General features: G+C 46.8%; 1 protein-coding gene across 4 annotated transcripts in view; it reads left to right on the top strand.

The window, feature by feature from the left end:
* The first annotated feature begins 514 nt into the window (after window positions 1-514).
* atg16l1 (ATG16 autophagy related 16-like 1) overlaps window positions 515-22,214 on the top strand; it is a 33,924-nt gene continuing 12,224 nt past the window's right edge. For 2 of the 4 annotated variants that reach the window (XM_079246887.1, XM_079246885.1), the window contains exons 1-8: window positions 515-665; window positions 3,410-3,515; window positions 3,717-3,810; window positions 4,981-5,083; window positions 10,215-10,288; window positions 10,467-10,536; window positions 11,080-11,261; window positions 11,336-11,401. In XM_079246887.1, the coding sequence (XP_079103013.1) occupies window positions 3,416-3,515; window positions 3,717-3,810; window positions 4,981-5,083; window positions 10,215-10,288; window positions 10,467-10,536; window positions 11,080-11,261; window positions 11,336-11,401 (689 nt within the window). In that variant the 5' untranslated portion in view covers window positions 515-665; window positions 3,410-3,415. The remainder of the gene's footprint in view (window positions 666-3,409; window positions 3,516-3,716; window positions 3,811-4,980; window positions 5,084-10,214; window positions 10,289-10,466; window positions 10,537-11,079; window positions 11,262-11,335; window positions 11,402-22,214) is intronic. The other 2 variants (XM_079246886.1, XM_079246888.1) reach the window with 2 other exon arrangements.

Below are 22,214 nucleotides of genomic sequence, written 5' to 3'. Positions count from 1 at the left end.
AAGAAAGAACGAATAAATGAATAAATAAATGAATTAATGAATGAAAGAAAGAATGAATGGATGAAAGGAAGAAAGAATGAATAAATGAATAAATTAATGAATGAATAAATGAATAAATGAATGAATCAATGAATGAAAGAGACAGACAGACAGACAGACAGGAAGGAAGGAAGGAAGGATGGATGGATGGAAGGAAGGAAGGAAGGAAGGAAGGGTTAGGGTTAGGATGGATGGATGGATGGATGGATAGATGGATGTAAGAAAGAAAGAAAGAAAGAAAGAAAGAAAGAAAGAAAGAAAGAAAGAAGGAAAGAAAGAATGGATGACAGAATGAATGGATGTAAGAAATAATGAATGAATGAATAAATGAAAGAATGAACTGATGAAATAACGAATGAACGAATGAATGAATAAATGAAGGAATGAATGAATCAACATGAAGTTCATGAGAAAAATGGATCAAGGTTGCTCTGACGTCATTTTAATGCGACGCTCCCGGAAACCAACATCGGAGCCAAAATGGCGGAGAGTCAGAGGGGATCGGCGAGGGTTCGGCTAGCCACAGAACCGGAACCGTGACGCCTCAAGAACCTTTGTAACGAGCACAGGGAGCACCCGGAGGCCTTGCTGAGGACCGGAGCTGCCGACCTGATCGCACGTGGGTGGTGGGTAACCAGCGGGTTCGCTGCTAGCATGTTGAGTCACGCTGTTTACCGGCAGCAGCTGCGTCAACTAGTTACCTGGTTAACTAGTTACCTAGTTACTTGTGGGTTTACTGTCCACCGATTCTTCTGCCAAGGACACCTCAGAACCGAGCCGCCGTTCCTCTTCTGGGTCCACAGTTCAACCCGGCTCCGCTATGCTAGCCTCTTAGCATGTTAGCAGCTCCTGCTAACGGTCTACTTCGGACCGGAACCGGGTCCGTTTACCGGGCCACACCCGACCCCGAACTTAGCAAGACTTTGTCTGCTTTCCAGAACCCCGATGAACCCAAAGCTTGGTTCTAGTCTCGTCACTACCAGGTTCTACCAGGTCCTGTCTGGTTCTACCAGGTTCTATTGGGTCCAGTCTAGTTCTACCTAGACTGGTAGAACCAGGGTCCGGTCTGGTTCTACCAGGTTCTACCAGGTCCTGTCTGGTTCTACCAGGTTCTACCAGGTCCAGTCTAGTTATACCTGGTCCTGTCTGCTTCTATTGGGTCCTGTCTGCTTCTACCGGGTCCTGACTGCTTCTACCGGGTCCTGTCTGCCTCTACCGGGTCCTGTCTAGTTCTACCAGGTCCAGTCTGGTTCTACCAGGTCCAATCTGGTTCTACCGGGTCCTGACTGCTTCTACCGGGTCCTGACTGCTTCTACCGGGTCCTGTCTGCCTCTACCGGGTCCTGTCTAGTTCTACCTGGTTCTACCAGGTCCAGTCTGGTTCTACCAGGTCCAGTCTAGTTCTACCGGGTCCTGTCTGCTTCTACCGGGTCCTGTCTGCTTCTACCGGGTCCAGTCTGGTTCCCTGCACGTTGCTTCTTCCTTCATTAATCAATACATTAATCAATACTGGTAGAACCAGGGTCCGGTCTGGTTCTACCAGGTTCTACCAGGTCCAGTCTAGTTCTACCTGGTCCTGTCTGCTTCTATTGGGTCCTGTCTGCTTCTACCGGGTCCTGTCTGCTTCTATTGGGTTCTGTCTGGTTCTGTTGGGTCCTGTCTGCTTCTACCAGGTCCTGTCTTGTTCAACCAGGTTCTACCAGGTCCAGTCTTGTTCTACCAGGTCCAGTCTGGTTCCCTGCACGTTGCTTCTTACTTCATTAATCAATACAAGCAGTCAGATCAATGTGTTTGTCTGATTGGATCATAAGTGCTGACATAAACATGTCAACAATTGTTAGTTTCACTTTCATTATTTATCCTGATCGTTCCTTTGCTCATGGAGAAAAATAAGTGTTTTGTCCTTTCACACTTTCTGTAGTCAGCTGAGTCAGAATAAACAGGAAGTTCAGGTGTTTTTCCTCTGAGACATGTCTACCTGACGAGTCGCTAACTTACCTTCTGCTGGAGTTGGGTGAGGGCTGACGAGTCGCTAACCTACCCTCTGCTGGAGTTGGGTTAGGGTTAGGCCTGACGAGTTGCTAACCTACCCTCTGCTGGAGTTGGGTTAGGGTTAGGCCTGACGAGTTGCTAACCTACCCTCTGCTGGAGTTGGGTTTGGACTGACGAGTTGCTAACCTACCCTTTGCTGGAGTTGGGTTAGGGTTAGGCCTGACGAGTTGCTAACCTACCCTCTGCTGGAGTTGGGTTTGGACTGACGAGTTGCTAACCCACCCTCTGCTGGAGTTGGGTTAGGGTTAGGGCTGACGAGTTGCTAACCCACCCTCTGCTGGAGTTGGGTTAGGGCTGACGAGTTGCTAACCCACCCTCTGCTGGAGTTGGGTTAGGGCTGACGAGTTGCTAACCCACCCTCTGCTGGAGTTGGGTTAGGGCTGACGAGTTGCTAACCCACCCTCTGCTGGAGTTGGGTTAGGGCTGACGAGTTGCTAACCTACCCTTTGCTGGAGTTGGGTTAGGGTTAGGGCTGACGAGTTGCTAACCTACCCTCTGCTGGAGTTGGGTTTGGACTGACGAGTTGCTAACCTACCCTTTGCTGGAGTTGGGTTAGGGTTAGGCCTGACGAGTTGCCAACCTACCCTCTGCTGGAGTTGGGTTTGGACTGACGAGTTGCTAACCCACCCTCTGCTGGAGTTGGGTTTGGACTGACGAGTTGCTAACCTACCCTTTGCTGGAGTTGGGTTAGGGTTAGGCCTGACGAGTTGCCAACCTACCCTCTGCTGGAGTTGGGTTTGGACTGACGAGTTGCTAACCTACCCTTTGCTGGAGTTGGGTTAGGGTTAGGCCTGACGAGTTGCCAACCTACCCTCTGCTGGAGTTGGGTTTGGACTGACGAGTTGCTAACCCACCCTCTGCTGGAGTTGGGTTAGGGCTGACGAGTTGCTAACCCACCCTCTGCTGGAGTTGGGTTAGGGCTGACGAGTTGCTAACCCACCCTCTGCTGGAGTTGGGTTAGGGTTAGGGCTGACGAGTTGCTAACCCACCCTCTGCTGGAGTTGGGTTAGGGTTAGGGCTGACGAGTTGCTAACCCACCCTCTGCTGGAGTTGGGTTAGGGTTAGGGCTGACGAGTTGCTAACCCACCCTCTGCTGGAGTTGGGTTAGGGTTAGGGCTGACGAGTTGCTAACCCACCCTCTGCTGGAGTTGGGTTAGGGCTGATGAGTTGCTAACCTACCCTCTGCTGGAGTTGGGTTAGGGTTAGGGCTGACGAGTTGCTTGCCAGACACCGTACCGTTGTGGTAAAAGAAGATGGAAGCTGGATCGGTTTGCATCGGCACCATCAGCAGCTCAGGGTATGTTTGTTTTGTTCTCCAGGTGGGGATGGCGGAGCAGCGTGTGGAGTGGAAAACTCACATCTCTGAGCAGCTGAAGCTCAGGGACCGGGTCCAGAGACACACCTTTGAGGAGATTGTCCACCAGTGTAAGTTACCTCAGTTCTGGTTGGTTCTGGTCCATTTCTAGTTGTTCTGGTTTGACTTGTTGTGGCAGATTCCCATAATCCTAACGGAGATGGAAACAATGTTTGGACCAGGTTAGGTTGTTTGGACCGGTTCCTGCAACAGTTCTTTGGTCCTGACCCAGATTTGTGACCCGCTGTGTGTTTTATTGGTTCTGGCTGCAGATAACCGTCTGCTGGAGAAGTCGGATCTGCAGGTGGTTCTGTCGGAGAGGTATCAGACGGACAAATACGAGGCGCAGAGAGGACATGAGTCCAGGTGAGACATGCAGACACTGGGACAAAAGGACTCACACACACACACACACACACACACACACACACCAAGCCCAATGCAAGGCATGCAGTCAGGGGAAGCCTGGCATCGATGCACCGATTTACTGGTTGAAAGATGACTTCATGTCCCGGAGACGTGTCCTCTATTCAATTCAATTCAATTCAACTTTATTTATATAGCGTCAAATCATGACAATGCCATCTCAAGACGCTTTACAGACAGAGGGGAAAACATAATGAAAGCCAATTCATAACAGCCTATATAAGGAAACCAACAGATTGAGTTGAGTCCAACTCAATCTCCCATCCTGAGCAAGCACACTGGCGACAGTGGGAAGGAAAAAACTCCCTTTTAACAGGAAGGAAACCTCCGGCAGAACCCGGCTCAGGACAGGCAGCCATCTGCCTCTGCTGTGTGGGGGGAAGAGGACAGAAAGACAACAGACAACAGGAACTGCTACTCCCGGCCAGGGAGACTTGCTGAGACAGGAGACATACATGTTAATGATGCAACACTGTTATTGGGGGGGATAAAAGAGAGAGATAAAGAGAAAGAAGCTCAGTGTATCAGGAACTGTCCCTCAGCAGTCTAAACCTATAGCAGCATAACTAAGGGATGCTAACCATCCCTAGCTATAGGACTTATCAAAAAGATAAGTCTTCAGCCTAGTCTTAAAGGCGGGGAGGGTGTCTGCTTCCCTAACACTAACTGGGAGCTTATTCCATAAGAGAGAGGCCTGATAACCAAAGGCTCTGCCTCCTGCTCGGCTCTTTGAGACTCTAGGAACCACAAGTAAGCCTGCAGTCAGTGAACGAAGTACTCTGCTTGGTATATAAGGAACTATGAGGTCTTTGATATATAGTGGTGCCTGGTTGTGGAGGGCTTTATATGTAAGGAGAAGGATTTTAAATTCTATTCTAGATTCAACAGGCAGCCAATGAAGAGAGGCTAAATCTGGAGAAATATGATCTCTCCTGCTGGTTCTGGTCAGGACTCTGGCTGCAGAATTCTGGATCAGCTGAAGGCTTTTCAGGGCATATTTAGGACAGCCCAGTAATAGAGAGTTACAGTAATCTAGTCTCGAAGTAACAAAAATGTCTCGAAGTAACTGAGCTGCAGACGTGTCCTCTGACCAGTGATTCTGCCCTCCAGCCCGGCGGATCTTGGACGCAGCGACATCCTGCAGCAAGAAATGGCCCAGATGAGGATCCGCCATCAAGAGGAGCTGACGGAGTTGCACAAGAAACGAGGAGAGGTCAGTCACAGTAGGTCCAACTGATGCAGTCTGGTGCTCCATCAGAACTGGTTTCACTGCTGCTGCATGTTTTAGATGTCCCCAACACACCTGACTAAGATTAATTGACGTCCTGTGATCTAGGTCTGCTTAGTTTGCACTTAATAACTTTCCTACATATCTGGAACATCCTGTGCTGCAGCGTCTTCAGAATGAATCCCGCTTCAGAGGTATTCCTTCTGGGACGCTGCTTAGTTTCACTTCATGCATGGCATCGCACGCTTCGAAACTTCCCGAGGGGCGGGGCTAGGGAACATGAACCTGAAGATGACACGACACACTTACATACACACACTGCTAAAGTAACAGTTAGATGCTCAGAGAGGCATGATGAACCGGTCTACGGCGTTATCAAGTTTTATTAAACAGAGCATGATGGAGTGGATCCCGCTCTGGACCTGAGTGGATCTCGCATGCTCGGGGCCGGAGTGGATCTCGCATGCTCGGGGCCGGAGTGGATCTCGCATGCTCGGGGCCGGAGTGGATCTCGCATGCTCGGGGCCGGAGTGGATCTCGCATGCTCGGGGCCGGAGTGGATCGCACATGCTCGGGGCCGGAGTGGATCGCACATGCTCTGGGCCGGAGTGGATCGCACATGCTCTGGGCCGGAGTGGATCGCACATGCTCTGGGCCGGAGTGGATCGCACATGCTCTGGGCCGGAGTGGATCGCACATGCTCTGGGCCGGAGTGGATCGCACATGCTCTGGGCCGGAGTGGATCGCACATGCTCTGGGCCGGAGTGGATCGCACATGCTCTGGGCCGGAGTGGATCGCACATGCTCTGGGCCGGAGTGGATCGCACATGCTCTGGGCTGGAGTGGATCGCACATGCTCGGGGTCGGAGTGGATTCCGCTCTGGACCACGATGTCAACATCGTGTCAGTCTGTTGCCAAACTACCTCTGGTTGCACATGATTTATACGACCAATCTCCCCATTTGATCCCCAGAGAGACATAAACCGAGAGAAGAAGGGAAAAAGCTTGTTTATTCCAGAGAGAGGATGAAACAAAGACTCTGGCAAACGAGGAAAGAATATTTAGGTCAGTGTGAATCTGGAACTTCAGCGGTGAATCTGTGGGAAATAGAAATTAGCATGAAGGTACGACGATATCAAACAGATTGAATCTGAGAACCAAACTTGTCTTTAAGTCTTACGACATCGACCTCTATGATCACGACAAACCTGGGCATAAATGTTCCCTTGCCCGTACGCGGGTTACTGGGACCCCCCCTCTGGAGCCAGGCCTGGAGGTGGGGTATGAGAGCGAGTGTCTGGGGGCCGGGCCTTCGCCCATGGGGCTCGGTTGGGCTCAGCCTGAAAGGGTTACATGGGCCCCACCTCCCGTGGTCTCACCATCTGCGGGAGGAGCCGTAGGGGTCGGGTGCAGTGTGAGCTGGGTGGCAGCAAGGGGCGGGGACCCTGGCGGTCCGATCCCCGGCTGCAGAAGCTGGCTCTAGGGACGTGGAACGTCACCTCTCTGGTGGGGAAGGAGCCTGAGCTTGTACGCGAGGTTGAGCGGTTCCGACTAGATATAATGGGACTCAACTCGACGCATGGCTTGGGCTCTGGAACCAGAACCCTCAAGAGGGACTGGACCTCCTTCCACTCTGGAGTTGCTCATGGTGAGAGTTTCCCTCTGCCTCCGAGTGGGGGGGACGGGTCCTGACTGTTGTCTGTGCTTATGCACCGAACAGCAGTTCAGAGTACCCACCCTTTCTGGAGTCCTTGGAGGGAGTGCTGGAGGGTGCTCCTTCTGGGGACTCCATTGTTCTGCTGGGGGACTTCAATGCTCACGTGAGGAATGACAGTGAGACCTGGAGGGGAGTGATTGGGAGGCATGCACCCCCCCCCCCCCCCCCCCCCCCCCCCCCCTGAATCCAAATGGTGTTTTGTTATTGGACTTCTGTGCTCGTCATGGATTGTCCATAATGAACACCATGTTCCAACATAAGAATTTCCATATGTACACCTGGCATCAGGATTCCCTGAGCCACAGTTCCATGATGGATTTTGTAGTCGTATCGTCGGACCTGCGGCCACATGCCTTGGACACTCTGGTGAAGAGGGGGGCGGGGATTCAACTGATCACCACCTGGTGGTGAGTTGGCTCAGATGGTGGGGGAGGAAGCCGGTCAGATCTGGCAGGCCCAAATGTGTTGTGAAGGTCTGCTGGGAACGTCTGGCTGAGTCCCCCGTCAGAGCGAGCTTCAACTCCCACCTTCAGCAGAGCTTCAACCATGTCCCGAGTGAGGCGGGGGACATTGAGTCCGAATGGGCTGTGTTCCGTGCCTCTATTGTTGAGGCGGCCAGCCGGAGCTGTGGCTGTAGGGTCGTTGGTGCCTGTCGTGGCGGTAATCCCAGGACTCGTTGGTGGACACCAGCAGTGAGGGATGCCGTCAAGCTGAAGGAGTCCGATCGGGCCTTCTTGGCCTGTGGGACTCTGGAGGCAGCTGATGGGTACCGGCGGGCTAAGCGGCATGCGGCTTCGGCTGTCGCCGAGGCAAAAACTCGGGCATGGGAGGAGTTCGGCGAGGCCATGGAGAAAGACTTCCGGTCAGCTTTGAGGCGATTCTGGTCCACCATCCGGCGGCTCAGGGGGGGGAAGCAGTGCTCCGTCAACACTGTACAGTGGAGGTGGGGAGCTGCTGACCTCAACTCGGGACATTGTGGGTCGGTGGAGGGAATACTCGGAAGACCTCCTCAATCCTACCAACACGGTTTCCCATGAGGGAGCAGAGCTGGGGGACTCAGGGGTGGACTCTCCTATCTCTGGGGCTGAAGTCGCTGAGGTGGTCAAATAGCTCCTTGGCGGCAAGGCCCCGGGGGTGGATGAGATCCGCCCGGAGTTCCTTAAGGCTCTGGATGCTGTCCTGGCTGACACGCCTCTGCAGCATCGCGTGGACATCGGGGACAGTGCCGCTGGACCGGCAGACTGGGGTGGTGGTCCCCCTTTTTAAGAAGGGGGACCGGAGGGTGTGTTCCTATTACAGGGGAATCACAGTCCTCAGCCTCCCTGGTAAGGTCTATTTAGGGGTCCTGGAGAGGACGGTCTGTCGGATAGTCGAATCCCGGATTAAGGAGGAGCAGTGTGGTTTTCATCCTGGTCGTGGAACAGTGGACCAGCTCTATACCCTCTTTAGGATCCTGGAGGGGCATGGGAGTTTGCCCAACCAGTCTACATGTGCTTTGTGGACCTGGAGAAGGCATTCGACCGTGTCCCCCGGGGGCTCCTGTGGGTGTTTGCCAGGAGTATGGGGTACCGGACCTCCTTGTACGAGCTGTCTGGTCCCTGAAGGCAAAGCTCTTGATTTACCAGTCGATCTACGTTCCTACCCTCACCTATGGTCATGAGCTGTGGGTCGTGACCGAAAGAACGAGATCTCGTATAAAGGCGGCTGAAATGGGTTTCCTCCGCAGGGTGGCCGGAGGAGCTGAGGAGCTCGGTCATCCGGGAGGAGATCAGAGTAGAGCCGCTGCTCCTCCGCATCAAGAGGAGCCAGTTAAGGTGGCTCGGGAATCTGGGGAAGACCCAGGACATGCTGGAGGGATTATATCTCTCAGCTGGCCTGGGAACCCCTCGGGATCCCCCCGCAGAGTTGGCAAACATGGCTGGGGAGAGGGAAGTCTGGGCTTCCCTGCTCCAGCGTGTCCTGGGTCTTCCCTGGGGTCTCCTCCCAGAGGGACGTGCCTGGAACACCTCACCATCCTGACCAGATGCCCGAGCCACCTCAACTGGTTCCTCTTGATGCGAAGGAGCAGCGGCTCTACTCTGATCTCCTCCCGGATGACCGAGCTCCTCACCCTATCTCTAAGGGAGAGCCCGGCCACCCTGCGGAGGAAACTCATTTCAGCCGCCTGTATACGAGATCTCCTTCTTTCGGTCACGACCCACAGCTCATGACCATAGGTGAGGGTAGGACTGTAGATCGACTTGTAAATCGAGAGCTTCGCCTTCTGGCTCAGCTCCTTCTTCACCACGACAGACCGGTGCAGAGTCCGCATTACTGCAGACGCCGCACCGATCCGTCTGTCGATCTCGCGCTCCATCCTTCCCTCTCTCGTGAACAAGACCTCGAGATATTTAAACTCCTCCACTTGAGGCAGGACCTGACTCCCGACCCGGAGAGGGCAATCCACCCTATTCTGGCTGAGGAATCACTGTTTAAGTAAACATATAAAACATCTAAACATGTATAAAATCTATAAAAGCAGAGCCTGTGGCCTATGGTGTGTCTGTACAGTATGACTGTTTCAGCCGGACTGATGACGGACATTTCCAACAGCAGCGGCGAGCGTTTGCTTTCTGTCTGAAGATTGTCGTTGCTTTGGTCTCTAATGGCAGAGAATGAAGTAGAGGGGAGGAAAAGACCAAAAAGTGGCAGTGTGGGACCATTTCACACTGAAAAGGACAGAAAACGTAGAGTTGGCGTACCACCCCCCCACTTCAGATTCAGCTTTCTGATTTATATCAAAAGCAGCAGCGGCTGTTAAAATGTTATAACCTGTGATTTTAGTCAGCAGTGACGAGGCATGGCGAGGTGTCGGCTGCTAACGCACGTTAACCGTCTGGTAATCCATCCCTCATCTGTCTCTCCTGCACACACGCAGAGTCAAAGCGCATGTTTTAGGCAGTGTGTGACGGAGCCTCTGTTCCTGCAGCAAATTTTTATTCCGGATTAAACAGACACACGTTTAACAGGCGTGTCGTCCACCAAGACATCGGCTAGTTCTTACTGTGGACATGTTCACAAGTCACTCCTTCTTTCTACGGGAATTCTTTTGAATCTTTTAAAAGGCAGGAATTCGTGACCGGTTGAGAATTGTTTCTCCACACATTGGCACATTTTAGATATGCTTTTAAAACATTTTAAAAGTATCATATTTTAAAACATTTTTGTCATTTTCTCATTTTCATTAGGTAGTTAGAACACATGCAACAGCTTCACAAATATACATTTATAATATTTGTTTTACAAATTATAATAAAAAAAATCGTTAGAGTACTCAATTACAAAAGTACTTGATAGTTGCAGCTCTACCCTAGCCACCGACTGGTTCTTCTCTGGTGACCTGTGTGTGTTTTTTACAGCTGGCTCAGAGTGTGATTGAACTGAACAACCAGATCCAGCAGAAGGACAAAGAGATCCAGATGAACGAGGCCAGGTAAGAGATCAGTGATCAATAACTGTGTTTCCAGATGTACGTAGGTAGGACTCCTGATCGGTGATCAATAACTGTTTCAGGATGTACATAGGTAGGACTCCAGACCAGTGATCAATGACTGTGTTCCCAGATGTACGTAGGTAGGACTCCTGATCAGTGATCAATAACTGTGTTTCAGGATGTTGGAGTTCCAGCAGCAGATTTTCAGTCTGGAAGGAGACTGTCGGGATCTGAAGAGCAGTCTGCAGGTAACCGCGCTTCCTGGCCCGACCCGTTACCTGGCCCGACGCCCTTACCTGGACCGACGCCCTTACCTGGACCGACGCCCTTACCTGGACCGACGCCCTTACCTGGACCGACGCCCTTACCTGGACCGACGCCCTTACCTGGACCGACGCCCTTACCTGGACCGACGCCCTTACCTGGACCAGTCAGACCTGTTCCGGTCCGACCCGTTACCTGGACCGACCTGTTCCGGTCCGACCCGTTACCTGGACCGACCTGTTCCGGTCCGACCCGTTACCTGGACCGACCTGTTCCGGTCCGACCCGTTACCTGGACCGACCCCCTTACCTGGACCGACCCGTTACCTGGACCGACCCCCTTACCTGGACCGACCCGTTACCTGGACCGACCCCCTTACCTGGACCGACCCCCTTACCTGGACCGACCCGTTACCTGGACCGACCCGTTACCTGGACCGACCCGTTACCTGGACTGACCTGTTCCTGTCCGACCAGGTAACCAGAGTACTGGCTGGGAGTGTCTTAGTAGTCATGTGACCCCTGCAGGACCTGGAGCGGGCCAATCAGACGCTGAAGGATGAGTACGACGCACTGCAGATCACCTTCTCGGCTCTGGAGGAGAAGCTAAGGAAGACCAGTGAAGACAACCAGGAGCTGGTGTCGCGCTGGATGGCAGAGAAGGCTCAGGAGGCCAACCGTCTCAACGCTGAGAACGAGAAGGACAGCAGGTAGGCGCCGCGCCTGGAGGAGGCGGCGGGGCTTACTCTGCACTGCCCACCAACTCGTCATGTTTCTGTTTTAGGCGTCGGCAGGCCAAACTGCAGAAGGAGCTGGCGGACGCCGCCAAGGAGCCTCTGCCCATCGAACCGTCAGTACAGCCATTATGTTTCTACTTCCTGTTCTACTTGCTGTTCTACCACGTAGACATTCATACGCCTCATTGTGCGCGGGAGGGTGAACCAGCGTCGCCGCCATATTGGATGGGTCTCTGCTTTCGAGTCTTGCTGCAGAGTCAGCATAGTGTGAACCCTAAACGGATGCCAGGGTCTCTCCATGATGCCGGGTGGGCGGAGCTTGAGTTGGAGCTTGGCACGCTACTGTTGCAGGTGGACGCTAATTTCACTCCATACTGAGATTGCTTGAGAACGGCGGCTGGTCTTCAGGTGTGAGAGTAGACTGTCTCACTACCCACACTACCACAGGGATTATTCTGCCCTCTGTTGGGTGGTGTGTTATTCTGCTGTGTCAGGAACAGCAGCAAGCCGGGGAGCCACGGTCGATGCAGGAACCTTCCTGCAGCGATGATACAGTAGTTGGATACTACGGGCACCCAAGTAACACGTATTCACCAAATTAGCATGTATTCAGCCAAGTAGCACGGTCATCTGTCTGGGTCATCATAAGAATCTGAAACGGGTGGTCCCAGCATTGACGTTTGAAGCTTCTCATCAGTACAAAGTCTCCAGGCTGAAGTAAACGGAGCTGCTTAGACGCTGGTTCAGGAAGGCCTGCAGCAACCTGAGAGCAAATGCCTGAAAAGGTTCACATGAGATCAGCACAGTATGTTAAAACATTACTATCACACTGGGTCGTGCCAGGAGGGGGAGCCTTGGAGGGGCCCATGTCCATTCGGGTGGACCTGCGAAAAGAATCTACGGGGGGACCAATTTGGTCCTCCCCTTTTATGCATGCGCATGGACAACAGCACGAGAGGAAGTGCTTTGGTCCAGGAGGCCTGAAAAGGCCTGAGAGAGACCAAGGAGGAAATCTCTCCATCTGTGGGCCGTGAGAGAAAAGAGGAAGTGAGAGGCTGCAAGAGGAGGGTGGGTCAGAGATGCAGCCTTCATCTGCAGGAGAGTCACCTGTAGAGACAGGGTCAGAAGAGTCAGTGCACATGTGCATACAGCAACCTGTCAGGGGAGCAAAATGGCAGAAAGAAGGGAGTCAATAAGGCGACGGTGACGAACTGGGTCACCATCAGATGTCAGGAAACCACGGTGTTTCCACAGCGCTCCAAAACCCACACCTGGGTCTGGGTTCTGAGAGCGGAGCCATCAAGTCAGGGTCAACTAGAGGTCGGTCAGAGAGGTCAGGTCTGGGGGTGCAGAGGATGGCCAGTCCAGCCACACAGTCATGGAGCGTGTCATCGACAGGAGCGGGGAGTAGAGAGGCTGGATGTAGGACTGTGTGTTGACTGACTGTCAAATCAGGAATAAAACATCCAATACTGACGTAAAAGATTATTTAATCTACTACAACACGACACACACACACACACACACACACACACACACACACACACACACACACACACACACCGTTTCTGCTCCAGTGTCCTGACTGACAGCATGTGTGACACCCAGAACTCTGCAGTGGTTCAGACCAAGAACTCCCTCTTCCCCAGTCCACCCCATGAATCCCCCTCAGGCATGATAGACATGTTGGGGTCCCTGTGGAGACCATGGTGCATGCTGACAAGGGTTAAAGGGGCGGTGAGCTGCCGTGGTCGACGCCGTGCAGTAGGGCTGGGCGATATATTGAATATACTGGAGATATCGTGGCTAGTCCCCTGTGCGATATAGAAAACTCCTATATTCGTCATATTCGAGTATCTTGTTGTCACGTAGTTGTTTTTAGCTGTGGGGGGGTTTCCTCCCTCCTCGACTCTGCACCACTTTGCACAGAGAGTTAAAGCAAGCGCACCTCGTTACGTACATAACGTGAGCTACGTGCTACGTCATGAGAGGCAGCGTGGAGCCACTTTCTCGCTAAATCTGGCGACTTCTTGTGAAAAGCGACTAGCGACAAATCTAGCGACGTTTACAGGAGTTATTGGAGACTTTCCTGGTGTTTTGGCGACTGACTTTAAAGCGCATATTGTAAAGTTATTGTCAGAAGGAGAGTCTCTCCCCGTCCTAAAGCACTCAGTCGCTCCGGCTGCAGCTGCAGCCAGTCAGAGGAGCAGAGAGGACACCTGCACGACTCCACCTACAGTCACAATGAACAGCCAAATCCGCCACTGATCCCGCTCTGGATTACAGAGTGGGACGTAAATTACAACGTTTTTCACGTCACGCAAAAATAACTAATTCTATTTGATTACATTCACAGCCTCTGTCACTTACTCACCTCATCCACTGTGTGTGACACAAGCATATTTATCTAGCTCCTCATGTCTCTAGAAAGTACAGAAAGCAGTGGGAATCAAACCCTGAATTAAAAACTGGCTGAAGCCGTTTATTGGAGACGATACGAGGACATTCTGCCTGGATTATAAGACTGATTTCTACGCTAAACTCTACAATTAAAAAAATACACGACAACTCAAAAACGTATCCATAAAGCAAAGCCTTATAATAGTTCATCATTTGAAAAGTCCCCCCTAGAGCACCTATTTTCATACGTTGCATTTATTACATCATGCAAAGTCACTTTATTTTGTTTTAAAATGACATGTTTCTGCCACTGCTTTAACTGTTCAATAAATACGGTTTTGATCAGTTTGCTTCGTTACAATTTCATCCTTTTGGCATGAATGTTTAAAATCAGCATATCTTAATGCAGTATGAACAATTATGTTTTAATGTAGACACAAAATCATCTTACTGATGTGATTGTATGCACCAAAGCATTCATTCAAGGATAAGGTAAATATCGAGATATATATCGTATATCGTGACATGCCATAAAAATATCGGGATATTACTAAAAGGTCATATCGCCCAGCCCTACCATGCAGCAGACGAGCTTCTGAGGCTGCATCTGAATCATTTAGTCATGTGATTATAGTAATGTTCTTATGTTGAATACTGTTGCAAATATATCATGTGGACCATGTTCTGTGCTGTGAAAATCCTGGACTTTGGATCATTACTGTATCTGTGTGAGACTATAGTGGCAGTGGATCCATAAGTCAGTGTTTCCCTGGGAAAGCTGAACATGACCTCGCCAAGAAGATAACGCAGCTTTAACACATTAAGACGATGTTGGTGTGCTGTTCCTGTTTTAAAGCTTGAGATTTTACCTCCCCCCCCCCATAACACCATGCTTATTTTCATCATCCTTTAGCTGGGTATTTAACAAGCACAGCCCAAATGTCTTTCTCCGTTTATTTTCAGTCAACGTCAATTTATTTAGTCATACTAGACATAAACATAAAATAACTGTAATCTTAAAGAAACAAAAGTCACCATTTAAATATCTGAAAGGGATTAAACAGAAGTCCAAGCCCATCCAGTCCACGCAATGCACACCAACCCAACAGAATCAGCTCCCAACGCCACACATCACGTCCCTCATCTTTCGGTTTATTCTTTACTTCATCCAATGTGTTGTTACAACTAAAAATGCTATGACATCATCCCCTTTAATGAACACACTCTTCTTCCTCACCTCGCTCTCTCATGTTTTCCTTTCCTTTGCTCTGCCTTCCTCATCCAAGCTTCTCCTTATCTCCTCCACCTGCACTGATCAGTAGTTTGTAAAATACATGTAAACATGTTAGATGTGCTCTGAACTCGTCCTCTGCTTCTAACAGTTCTTTCTAAATTTCTTAAAATTTTCTAAACTCTGCAATAATACATATTTGTCTGTCATTTAATCTTTTACCTCCTCTTCACTAAACTGTTAGAGGAAGATAATATTCTCTCTTTTCTGTCCTGGTCCATCCAGGCACGTTCTGTCACATCTAACAGAGTCTGCCTGAACCAGGCTTTACTGTCATCTTTTGGAGAAATGCCCGTGATCTGATTTTCAATCTTTAATATATCCTTGTTCTTAGACATTGACTTGAGAAAATTTGCTGAATCATTAGTTAGTGTGGACAACAATTTGTGTATACAGTTATGATGCTAGGCACAATAGATATGTGGATCCTACAACCACTTGCCACGGGACTTGCGTCACCAAAAATAACAAAAAAATCTCCTACAATATTTCCACACAACTCTCCAGAGAATAACAGGTCAGACCTCTATTTTTAATTCCTCTTATAGAGAGCGAACCAGTCCGCACATTAATTTAATTTTCTATTCCAACTTTTCCATCTGATACATGCTCATAAAGCTTCCTTCTGGAAACCCACATTCTTCACAGCAGAACGTTAAAAAATGTACTTACGCCTTCATCATATTTCTGTTTTATAAACACCATAATAGAATTTGGTTTAGGTTGCTCCACCTGATCTCGTATTTCTACTCACAGGGCTTCGTTTTGGAACCTGATCTCGTATTTCTACACAGGACTTCATTTTGGAACCTGATCTCGTACTCACAGGGCTTCGTTTTGGAACCTGATCTCGTATTTCTACTCACAGGGCTTCGTTTAGTAACCTGATCTCGTATTTCTACTCACAGGGCTTCGTTTTGGAACCTGATCTCGTATTTCTACTCACAGGACTTCATTTTGGAACCTGATCTCGTACTCACAGGGCTTCGTTTTGGAACCTGATCTCGTATTTCTACTCACAGGGCTTCGTTTAGTAACCTGATCTCGTATTTCTACTCACAGGGCTTCGTTTAGTAACCTGATCTCGTATTTCTACTCACAGGGCTTCGTTTTGGAACCTGATCTTGTACTCACAGGGCTTCATTTTGGAACCTGATCTCGTAGAGTTTATTTCTTTCTTTATTTTTTTTTTGTCAAAGTAATTCCTGGGAGGGGAAAAGGAGCACCACCACCATCAGTGTTAAAAACAGTTGACTATTCACACAAACAAGTTCCTGCTTCAGCCTGCTTCTACAAATGACTAGATTCTAATTTGGAAAGACTTCTTAACAGACAAATCAGCAAATGTGTGGAGATCCCGCCGTGATCGACTGAAACCGTTGACTGTGGCCCTCGTCACTCTGAAACTGCTTGGATTGTCCCGGCGGAAACACGTGAGATCCCACTTCTGACACCAAACTGTCGTGGAATTTATCTGATGAGAAATAAATCTAGAGATCAACCGTGCTCTGTCCAGTTTATTGACCATGTACAGTTGTTGTGGGCGAGAGGTCTGGAGAGCTCTGCCCCGGCTCAGGGTGTTACAGCAATCTTTAGGCATACACAAATAACCATTGCCTGGCAGCACTAGTCAAAACAACTTCCAGCTTGAAGACAACAGTCAAAGCTGAAGCAGGCCTTGAACAGAACATTCAGTTTTATGCATGAATCTACTAAAGCAAGCTTACTGAACTACTCTAAACTGTGCAGAATATATATTTGGTACTACATAAAAGAAGCTTAATAAAGGAGTAACATATTGAACTTTACTGTGCATAATGTCCATCTGTTTTCTGTGGAACAACGCGTATATATTACACACAAACAAAACACTTTTCTACATAACTGATTGATAAATAATGTTAACACAGTGAATAATCTACTAAATGCAAATGATAAATTTTACTCCTATGAAGTGTTTATGGAAAATATGATATTGATGTTTCACAAACAGAGTTTTACATGGTAGCATAATTACCTTCACCAAGGAGGTTATGTTTTTACCGCCTTTATCTGTTTATCTGTTTGTGTTCAAGATAACTTAAAAAGTTATGGGTGGATTTTCCTGAAATTTTCAGGACTTCTTGGAAATGTGAAAAGGAAGAACTGGTTTAATTTTGGTGGTGATCCGGATCACCGTTTGGATCCAAGAAGTTTTTTGTTTTTTTTTGTAATAAAAGTTTTTTTTCATTTTCAACTTTAAAATGAACAAATAGTACAATTAACAATAAGATACAGATTTTCTCTTGGGCCCATACCTCATATATATATATATATACACACATATATACATATACATATATATATATATATATATATATATATATATATATATATAAAAACAAGAATAAATAAAAACTAAAACACAATATAGGGTGCCTGTACATATATAAAATAAAGTACCTTATTTTACACTTTTTTTGCATGTTCACCTGAGATACATGTCTGAAGAGGAAGTCAACTGCCAAAATGACAGAAGACCTCCAGAAGCCTCGGCCCAATCCGCCTAATCTGCCAATGACGAGAACCCAAAGTTAATGTAACCTCATGAGTCATGACTCAAATCTTTGTCCCCAAGATTCATTGAAGTTATCCATGTCATCATTAATTCTGGCCAATAGTTTTTCATATGAAACAATTTTTTTTTAACATATTTTCTTTCCATTTGTTTAATACTGGGGAAGAAGGGTCCTTCCACAGACTCAAAATGACCCTTGCGGCTGTAATTACCCACACCTGTAGCACTACAAACTTAGATTTTGTTTTTCTTAGCTTCACTGACTTATCCCCTAATAAACATAACCTTGGAGATTTTGGTATGTCCATTCCAATCCATGTCCCTATTTGTTCTAAGACTCTTTCCCAAAATGGGTACATCTTATTGCATTCCCAAATAGCATGCAAAAACGTACCAGGGGCTGATTGACATTTCCAACAGATGTCAGTTGTCATAATTCCCATTCTTTTAAGTTTAGAGGGAGTCAAATACCAACTATGTATCAGTTTATACTGTATAAATATTCCTCCTGCTTCTTTTACAAATTTACCAGAGTGCAATAAGATTTCATCCCTTTCCTTCTTACTTATGGTACATCCTAGATCCCTTTGCCAAATATTTCTCAGGTTCTCGCATATGCCTTAAATTGTTAAACATTTTGTATCATACAGCTGCTTTCTGTATCCCCTCTGGCAATTTACAAAAATTCACTACTAGATTTGGTTCCTGTGGAACTTTACTTTTGAAGATACAGTCCCGTAATTGCAAATATTTCCAAAAATTACCCTTCTTTTCCAATGTATATTTTTGGATTACCTCGTCAAAGGACATAAATATTCCATCCTTATACAAATCACTGAATTTATTTATTTATTTATTATTTATTGACCTTTGTCAATCCACTCCTTCCAATAAAGTGCCCTTTTCCCGATTCTTACTGCCAGATTATGCCACAACAAGGCATAGGATTGTCTTAAATGTGAAGCTCCACACCATTTATGAAGTTTTCTCCATACATGTTTCGAGTATATAAGTACAGGATTATCCCGAAGTTCTAGGTTGTTTGTAGTACCCTCTTGGGATAGAAAGTCCAGCGGTGTAAATGGTTCCACCAATTCCTGTTCAATCTTAATCCAGCTCAAATCTTGTGAAGTCTCTGTCCAGTGTTTTAACAAGCCTAGTCATTTCAAATGCTAAATTGTACAGTTTCACATTTGGAAACTGTCAAGAGCCAAGTCTCTCGAGGCCCACACTTTTTTAATATTGACCCTAGGTCTCTTTTTGTCCCACAAAAAGTCTTTCACCATCTTTTCAGATTGTACAAATGTCAGAAGATATTTTTACAGGCAAAATCATGGAAAAATAGTTGAACTGAGGAGTAATCATCATTTTAATAACATTGATTTTCCCCCATACAGAGAGTTTTAATTTTTCCTCATTTTTCCAAATGCGTTTTTATTTTTTGGAGGAGAGGACTCATGTTTGATTGCATTATTTCTTCCAAATTTGGATTCAGAAGAATTCCTACATATTTCATACCCGATTGTAACTATTTAAATTTGAAGGTAGTGACATATTTAGAATGGCACGATGCTGATAAAGGCACGCTTTCAGACTTATTCCAATTTATCTTATAGCCCGAAATCCTAGAAAATGTTTCATAACATGTAAGTAATGCTGGTAAGGAGTGTTCGGGGTCAGTGAGCACAGTTAAAATGTCGTCTGCATACAAAAACAACTTGTGTTCTCTTCCCCCAGCCTCTACCCCTTTGATATTTTTGTTTGCATGAATTTTTAGAGCCAACGGCTCCAAGAATATAGTAAAAAGCAATGGAGACAAGCTACATCCTTGTCTCATTCTAATTGAGTGGTCAAAGAAGTCTGACGGAAGACCGTTTGTCATTATTGTGGCTCTTGGACTGGAATATATGGTCCTCACCCAGTTGCAGAAACCCGGTCCAAATCCAAACTTTAAAAGTACCTTTAAAAAGAAACCCCATTCCACCCGGTCGAAGGCCTTCTCCACATCCAGGGAGAAAGCCGTGACCAGGTCCAAGCTAGATTTACTTATGCATAATATGAACAAGTCTCCTCATGTTGTGTCCCGAGCACCTGTTCTTAATGAAACCGACCTGATCACTATTAATAATAGTAGGCAGCACATTTTCCAAATGTGAAGCCAGTATCTTCGTAAAAATTTTGCAGTCTACTCCTAGAAGGCTAACCGGTCGATAGTTTGCTGGCTCAGAAGTGTCTCAATCTTTTTTAGGAATAAAAGTTATCAGCGCATCATTAAATGAACTTGGCAAGGAGCCCAAGTGAAGTGCTTCCACATAAACCTCGTGCAAAACTGGAGTTAAAATATCAAAATAAGTCTTATAATACTCAATGGGAAAGCCATCAAGGCCTGGCGACTTCCCATTTTTCATTGATAAGATGGCAGCTCTGATCTCTCCTTCTGTTATAGGGGCATCTAGTTTATCCTTTTGTTCATTAGGGAGTGTTGGAAATTCTAAATTTGAGAGAAAATTGTCTATATCTTTATCATTTATATTACCTGCTGATGTATATAAATTATAAAATGATTTAAAAATTGAATTTGTTTCTTTTGACTATGTTATAGTTTGGTCATCCTTTTTGATCATTGCTATATCGTTCACATTATCTAGTTGTTTCAACTGTCGTGCTAATATACTACCATTTTTTTTCCCCTCCATAAAATTTTGTTTTGAGACGAAATGAGGCATATTCCGCTTTTTTATTATAGATATCATGTAACTGATATTTCATTCTACAAATATTATTGTATTTATCAGTCAAACTGTTTTGCCAAATCCCTCTCTAACTTGTGTATGTCCTTGTCTAATTTCTTCACTTTTCCGAAATGATCTTTTTTAAGTTTTGTAGCATGTGCAATTATCTTACCCCTTATAAATGCTTTAGATGCCTCCCACACGGTCGCAACTTTTTCTGTACAACCAATGTTTACATCAAAAAATATTTTGAGATCCTCTGACAGTTCCCCACTAAATGTTTTGTCCTGCAAAAGTATCATATTAAGCCTCCAACGTCCCCTCTTTGACTGATCTGTGTTTAAATTAATATGTAACGCCACTGAAGCATGATCACTAATAGCTATCAACCCAATTTCACAATCTACCACCAAGTCCACTAATGTTTTGGATATTAAGAAGAAGTCTATTCTCGAATAAGTTTTATGACAATGAGAATAAAATGTGTAATCTCTGGTAGAGGGGTTTACCATTCACCATATATCAACTAAACCAAAATCCTCCACCAACATGTGTATTGCTTCCCTGTCCGAGTGAGGACCTACCTTTTGAAATGCTTTTATCAATTATTCCATCCATCACCTGATTAAAATCCCCTGCCAAAATAATCTGACCTTCCCTGTTCCCTATTATGCTATTGATCTCATGAAAAAATCCTGGGTTTTCTATATTAGGTTGCATAAAATTATTCTTATTCCATTAATGAGGGTTTCAACACATAAAACACAGCCTTCTTTGTCATTATATTTCCTTATCAATATAAAGCTTAAATTTTTGTGTACAAGAAAAATTGTAGCTCAGGAGGAAGAGCAGTTGTCCTTCAACAGGTAAGTTGAGGGATCGATTCCAGGCTTCCCCTGAAATGCCGAAGTGTCCTAGGGCAAGACACTGAACCCCAAACTGCCCCCCGATGTGCCTATCGGGGTATAAGTGTGTAGAATGAGTGTGTGTGTGAATGGGTGAATGTGACAAGTAGTGTAAAGCGCTTTGAGTGGTCTGTATGACTAGAAAAGCGCTATAGAAGTACAAGTCCATTTACCATTTACCAAGAATCATAACCCCGTTTCACTTGCTTGAATATGAGCTATGTATTACTGTTCCTACCCAATCTCTCTTAAATTTCTTTGCCTCTTCTTCCCCTGCAACATGTGATTCTTGGATAAATGCTATAGCTGTGTTTTTTTTTACTTTAAATATGCAAGTACCTTCCTCCTTTTAATTGGGTCCCTACATCCCTTTATGTTCCACAATGTAATATTTATGTATCTCGTAATTTTTTACAACAAAAACAAATACAGTGCACTTCAAATATTATGTACAGGCAATATAAAAAACTCAAATAGGCTGGCCCAAGTCAGACTACTGTTTTAGAAAACAATCCGAACATGAACAAAACGAACAGACCCCCCCACTTAACCGCGCAGAACACCGCTGAAAAGCTCCCCGTGTCACCCCCCTCCCTCTTCAGCCCAAACACACACGTAGTGCGGGCTACCTAACTTTACTTGGTCTGTGAGACAGTCTCTTCTCGACCGATAGCAGCACACCCCGACCCAGCCCTCCATCCATGTTACCTCACATAAGATTTGTAGATTCCCATATACTTCTCTTTTCCTTCATGTTTAAGACCTTTGTTGAAGAAATCTGTCCGCCTCCTTCGCATCAGCAAACGCCTTTCTCTGGCCGTCCCATGTAAAAACCAGTGTGGCTGGGTAGGTCATCCTGTGTTTCACCTGTAGCTCACGAAGACGTTTCTTCGCCGGGCCAAATGCCTTCATCTTTTCCGCCAACTCCTTTGTGACATCCTCGAAAAAAGACAACTTATTGCCTTCCCAGTCAAAGCCCCTCTTCTTACTGGCCAGCTGTATTACTTTCTCCTTAGCACCCGAATGTATAAAGTGGACAAG

The sequence above is a fragment of the Telmatherina bonti genome, assembly GCF_933228915.1.
Source record: "Telmatherina bonti genome assembly, chromosome: 9".
NCBI lineage: Eukaryota > Metazoa > Chordata > Actinopteri > Atheriniformes > Telmatherinidae > Telmatherina > Telmatherina bonti.
The sequence above is the reverse complement of the archived record's forward strand: the minus strand, read 5'-3'. Positions and strand labels throughout refer to the sequence as shown.